The sequence below is a fragment of the Citrus clementina genome, unplaced genomic scaffold (assembly GCF_000493195.1).
Source record: "Citrus clementina cultivar Clemenules unplaced genomic scaffold, Citrus_clementina_v1.0 scaffold_1, whole genome shotgun sequence".
Taxonomy (NCBI): Eukaryota; Viridiplantae; Streptophyta; class Magnoliopsida; order Sapindales; family Rutaceae; genus Citrus; species Citrus x clementina.
In genome coordinates, this window is record NW_006263303.1 from 25,871,366 (window position 1) to 25,876,830 (window position 5,465).

Below are 5,465 nucleotides of genomic sequence, written 5' to 3' on the forward strand. Positions count from 1 at the left end.
TCACTGAGACAAAGTTGCCAACCTGAAGTTGAGTCTCCTCAGCCACACTGAGTGAAGCACCATATGCATTACATCAAACGGCTTAGCAGGTCTGTTAAGCATAAAATGCCTTTTCACTCTATTAACCCTTTTATACATTTTCAAGTACTTCTCGTTTGGTATCGCTTTCAATATGTTCTTGATTTCTGGTATCTTTTGACTTGGAATTTGTATCGAAAATTGGCTCCAGTTTAGCACATCACTGAAGGGCAAAGTGTAGTTATCAGAAATTACAACCGGAACACACCCAGCATAAATTGCTTCGACTTCTCTTGGGCTCGCAACTTCGAACCCACTTGGGCACAAGCAGAACTTGCTTTGCCCCATCATTTTTGTGTAATTATAACCCTTTGGGAGGGATTTATAAACTCGAACTTCATTGTCTCTGTCCTTCCAGTGGTTGAATAACAATTTTCGAATGTTTCCATTGGGCCTGCCAGAAAAGAAGGAAAATATGGGCCGGTAATTGGGAGTTTGGCCCATGTTTGGTGGGCCGAGCCTTCCAAAGGGCAAGTAAATTTCAGGCATGGAGACATCGCTTCGAGGCTGAAACCCTTCTGAGTTATTGGCATTGCATAGCACTCTAATGAAGTTCTTAAAGAGCTCTGGCTCGTACTTCGAAATTTCTGGTGCCTGAAATATATCAACAAAGTTAAGGGTTGAAATTGATTTTATGTTATGGTTCCGGCACTAGTTGAATTGTGGTACAATCCCTCAAAAACATTTTTAAAAATGGGAATGGGTATTTTTGGTAACCTTTCCCAATAATTAAAACGAGGAAGATCGGAAATTGGAAGGTGATATATTATGATCACACATTTCGAAGTAAAATTAAATCGAGCATAAGACTGGAGCTATAGATTCATTGTTTCTTTCTATGTTTTGTTTTCTTGCTGAAAGGCTTGAGCGCTGCACCAGAAGAGAAAAATCAGTTGACTGCACAGCTTTATAAGCATTAAATTAATTATTTTCCCATAGCTTTGCACTATTTTGGACTCTTAAAGCCTTGCTTCTCGATCATGGGGCCTCTCTTCTACTCAGTCTTGACCATTGAGACAAATATTAACTTTTGATCACATGTAAAAACGTGTTATTCAAGCAAACTAAAGTAGTTCCCGAAAAAGAAACTTTGAATTTGGCCATACACTAACTTTTTGATTGATGATTAATGAGATCACACGTGTGGATAAACTGATGTGGCATGTGAATTTTTTAATAATTATATCTTTTAATAAAAATTAGAATTCCCTCTTTAATCTAAAAAAAAAAGGTCACACCACGTACAATGTTTTTCATGGAGAACCCTTTTTTTTCCTAAGAATATGTCGTCCGTATTTACAAAGGTAAAAGCAAATTAAGAAGCACGTATATGTACGTACTTACCCAATCGTGGCATGAAACCATAAAATGATCGGCGCCGTTGCTACGATTCCAATAAGGGTATTTATCTGCCACGACCGTGACGTAGTCCGTCAGCAACCGTTGTAGGCGGTCGCGGGAGTAGTCCTTGACAGTGGTGATAGGCTGATAAACATATTGAACGACATTAGCAACGCTGACGGGCAAGAAAAATGCATGTGCCTCATCAGGGTGGCTTGCCCTAAACGGATTGTTTTTGCTCTCCATTTCATCAATGAACTGCCCCTCTATGGCATATTTGTTGTGCATTGGCCCGATGTGCACTGTTGGGTGCTCTCCTTCTTTATATATCCATACTTTGAATTTCTTCACCATTTCTGTATGGCTCCTGGAAGTGAAATTAAATCATATGATTATTTCAATTGGCAATAATCAAATGGAAAAACCGATATATATATAAATATTTATATATGATCGAAACTCAACTGATGAAACGAATACGCGTTTTTATAAATGGATCCAGTGGGGATGAACGTCTCCGTCCTGTGTGAGTGCGACGTGTAGTTTTGCAAGTGAATTGCCTTGCGAATGGCGGCTCGCGCTTGAGCTAAATCTTCTTCAACTCTGATACTACGAGCCTTGTAAAATTTATTAATGCTGCTGTTGTAAAGGGCCGTAGCCAGAGAAAAATTAGACGAGGAAACTTGTGGTGGCGAAGAAGAAGCATTGATGAAGAACTGGGCGACACGGACGTTTCTTGTCTCAAATGTACTGAAAAAGCTGGCAACATCAACACGTTTTTCAGTAAAGGGAGAGGAAAAAGTGAGCAAGAGAATTAGAAAAAGAAGAAAAGCTTGAAGCAGTAAAAGGGAAATGTTGCAGCCCAAAGTTTCCATGGCTTCGGCTTAATTCTAATAATATATCCTCTTTCGAAAGCGATTATATATACAATAGTATGCTGTTTTGATGTAGAATAATTAAGGCCCATTAATTGTAGACCATATTTTATTGCTTTATTCTGAGAAAAAGTGATTTATATACTTGTTTAATTTGACAGCATTCAGTTCCTAAATCAGTCCGGTTGATACTTACTTATAATCTGATTCAAGCATAGCATGTTGCTGTGAATTATTCTTATGAGAGGAATTTGAACTCTATAACTCTTATTTCAACTGAACTAACTGGTAATATGTTAATTATAATTTATTAATTTTACCTTCATTACATTTGATAGTTGACTCAATGGTAAAAATATACATAAATACACGCACGCACGCGCGCACACACACACACATATATATAGGTTGGAATTTAAATCTGCTTCACATCAGTAGACAAAGAATTTATTAATTAATTTTCGATCGTGCTATGTTCAATTATCTGTGTTATCTATAAGAATTGAGATACAAACTTTATATATTCACATGTGAGAAGTCTAGTTAGCTCTGATTAGAGGACAAGCCCATTTGTAAAGATGAACATTGATATTATAAATTGAATAATTAATAGGAACTCTAATCCCAAAGGTGCATAAAATTGCTCAAAAACCGAATGCTACTGATGTGGGTTACAGAGCTTGTAGTTGTGGACGAGTCTTGGATCACAAACTTCTAGAGCATAGTGCAGATCTTCAAACTAATCTTGATTGCAATGCAAGTCACATAATGCTGAAACCCCGACAAGATCAGGGTCCTAAGCATGATCGCTAATATTCATCTAAATAAAATCTCATAGATGCTTCATAAAAATGTTTTAAATAAGTACAGGGATTTGTGCTAAGAATATATATCCCGATGCATATGTGTCGTAAGAGTGGCTATTCACTTTGTTTGGGTTGCACTTCAAAACGGGCTTAGAAATTGATGCAAGTCATGCAGCTATCAACAATTTTGTACAGAGAAAGGGGAAAAAAAAAATAATTATGGACTCCACTTCACACAATACTGCAATGTTAATGTAAACTCATTACTTCAGATAGTGTTCAGATTTAAGAATCTTCCAACAAATGAATGACTAAGAATTATTAATATTCTCAGCTATATAACAATTCAAACCTTGTGAGAATAATAAACACTCAAAATCAATGAAATTAAGAAACGTATAATCTATGCACAGCCAAAGCGGTCACGCCACTCCAAAAACACAAGCGTGGCGCTGTAATGAGCCAAAGCACCAAACACAACAAACACATGAAATATTTGATGGCTGTGGCCAGCAAGATCAAACCACCCAGGCTTCCATCTTTCAGGAATTCTTGTCACATAAACCATGGTCCCTGTCAAATAAAACAGAGCCATGGCTGACTCATAAGCTAAGGTAATGTCACGTTTTGGGTTGTTCCAGTTGACGATTGCGGCGTGGATCGCAGGGACGAACCCGAAGAACCCCATTGAACAGAAGAGTAAGGCTCGAAAAGCCCGGAATTTTCCGGCTGACAGTGCTGGTGATAGTAGTGTTACAATTGTGAAAATTCCCAAGGCTGTGACGCCACCAAGGTAAATGAAATGCCAACGAGGTTCACATTGGAAAATGTAGTAGATTGGTGGGAAAAATGAGGTGATGATCATGACTGTGATCCCTGAGTAGTCGATCCGCAATAGTAAGATGTTTAAGCGACGAGAATGGCAACAAAAGAGATGGCAAATGCTGCTTGACAGAAGGCAGAACATTGATCCTGCTAAGAACACCAGGAATGGCCACCGGGTTACTGGCGTTGTTGCTGGGGGGATATTAGCGCCCATTTCCGAGGATGCTATTTGCTTCAAATCAACGAGATTTTTTGCGCCCCCGCCCTGCAATTTGTTTACTAGTTTTAGTTAGTTTAATTTTTGGCATCAAGCAAAAATGGAAATGAAATTGTATGGTTATAATGATGAAGAGACTATACCGTGAAGAAACCATTAGAACCGTGAGAAACATTTGTATCCCCACTATTAGGAAAAGACCTGCAAAAAATAATTTGAAATGTTACGCAAGCTAATCTTGAGCATGGTACTAATAAACACTACAAAAAGAATTTACACAAATTATTTATAGAATTATGGGATGCTGGCCTGAAAACAGAGCCATTTCTCACAAGGAAATTTCTCTTGGAATTTTGCTACTTCTTATCATTTTTATTATTACTACCTTACCATTTGCCTTAAAATTACTACTTTAACTTTTAATTTCTTCATTTTTCAGTCCAGTAATGACCAAATTTCACTAGTGATAAATCAAGATTATTCATAAATTTTTCTTATCCACAGCCAAAATTCACTAGAGATGAAGAAAACCAAGTTTGACTAAAGAATTAGCCCAAATTGTTTCAATTCATAAAAGTTTATAAAGAAAATATAACCCAAAAAAAAAAAAAAATTTGACCTAACCTGGTAAAGAAGCTAACGAGACCCGCAACTTGAGGTACCTCCATCAAATTCGCCACAGTCAATGCCACAAAAATAATAAAACCAATTAAATGCCTGAAAGTAAAAAGCCAAGAAGCCAAACAAGTCAGTGAATATATAAGAAAAGAGAAACAATAAAATGAAAAATTGAAAAAAAAAATTATCATAATTCAAGAGCACATACGTCCAAACATTAAGAGTTTCATTGTGCCACCGGAAAATACTGAAGAGGGCTTCCTTGATAGGCCAATTAGCTCTGTAATAATGAAGTACGTACTCATTATCTTTCATGTACTCTGGTAACTCCCAAAACGACACCAGCCCATACCGTTTCGGTTTTGCTTTGCTTTCTTGATGATCCTTATTCTCGACCTTGTTAACATTTTGATCCGACGAAGAAATGGGATAAAGGGTTGATGTTGTTGTTGTTTCTTGATTCATTTTCCTTCTGGTAATTTCTCTCAAACTCATGGCCTGATGCCAAATTCAATTATGCTTAGAGGTGATGATTTTACAGGGTTGTTGGTAAGAGAGATACTTATAGAGAGAATTAATAGAGTGATGTGAAATTAATGGAGCCTACCATTTATTGAAGATTTTTGGGAAGATAAGAGAAGAGAGGAGATGACACAACACATTAAACAGAACAGAAGAGCAGCTGCTAGCTAACTGCACCAACTG

The 5,465-nt window shown here is 37.2% G+C and overlaps 2 protein-coding genes across 2 annotated transcripts; both read right to left on the bottom strand.

Annotated features, from left to right (window-relative positions):
• LOC112101603 (probable glycosyltransferase At3g42180) lies at positions 1–1,786 on the bottom strand. The gene is made up of 2 exons (XM_024192322.1): positions 1,423–1,786; positions 1–672 (listed from the first exon to the last, which is right to left on the bottom strand). Exons 1-2 carry the CDS (start codon positions 1,771–1,773, stop codon positions 1–3), a joined length of 1,023 nt encoding a protein of 340 aa, XP_024048090.1. The 5' UTR covers positions 1,774–1,786.
• A 1,563-nt stretch (positions 1,787–3,349) lies between these two features.
• On the bottom strand, positions 3,350–5,465 carry LOC18055831 (heptahelical transmembrane protein 1). The gene is made up of 4 exons (XM_024192323.1): positions 4,969–5,465; positions 4,767–4,859; positions 4,286–4,343; positions 3,350–4,190 (listed from the first exon to the last, which is right to left on the bottom strand). The coding sequence occupies exons 1-4, from the start codon at positions 5,253–5,255 to the stop codon at positions 3,504–3,506; spliced, it is 1,125 nt and encodes a 374-aa protein (XP_024048091.1). The 5' UTR covers positions 5,256–5,465; the 3' UTR covers positions 3,350–3,503.

Excerpts from the sequence above, each read along its gene's own strand:
- LOC112101603 (XM_024192322.1), bottom strand. The coding sequence starts at position 1,773 with ATGGTGAAGAAATTCAAAGTATGGATATATAAAGAAGGAGAGCACCCA. Across the intron at positions 673-1,422 it reads TGGTTTCATGCCACGATTGG|GCACCAGAAATTTCGAAGTA; the intron begins GTAAGTACGTAC and ends GATATATTTCAG.
- LOC18055831 (XM_024192323.1), bottom strand. The coding sequence starts at position 5,255 with ATGAGTTTGAGAGAAATTACCAGAAGGAAAATGAATCAAGAAACAACA. Across the intron at positions 4,860-4,968 it reads GAAACTCTTAATGTTTGGAC|GCATTTAATTGGTTTTATTA; the intron begins GTATGTGCTCTT and ends TTTTACTTTCAG. Across the intron at positions 4,191-4,285 it reads GTTCTAATGGTTTCTTCACG|GGCGGGGGCGCAAAAAATCT; the intron begins GTATAGTCTCTT and ends AACAAATTGCAG.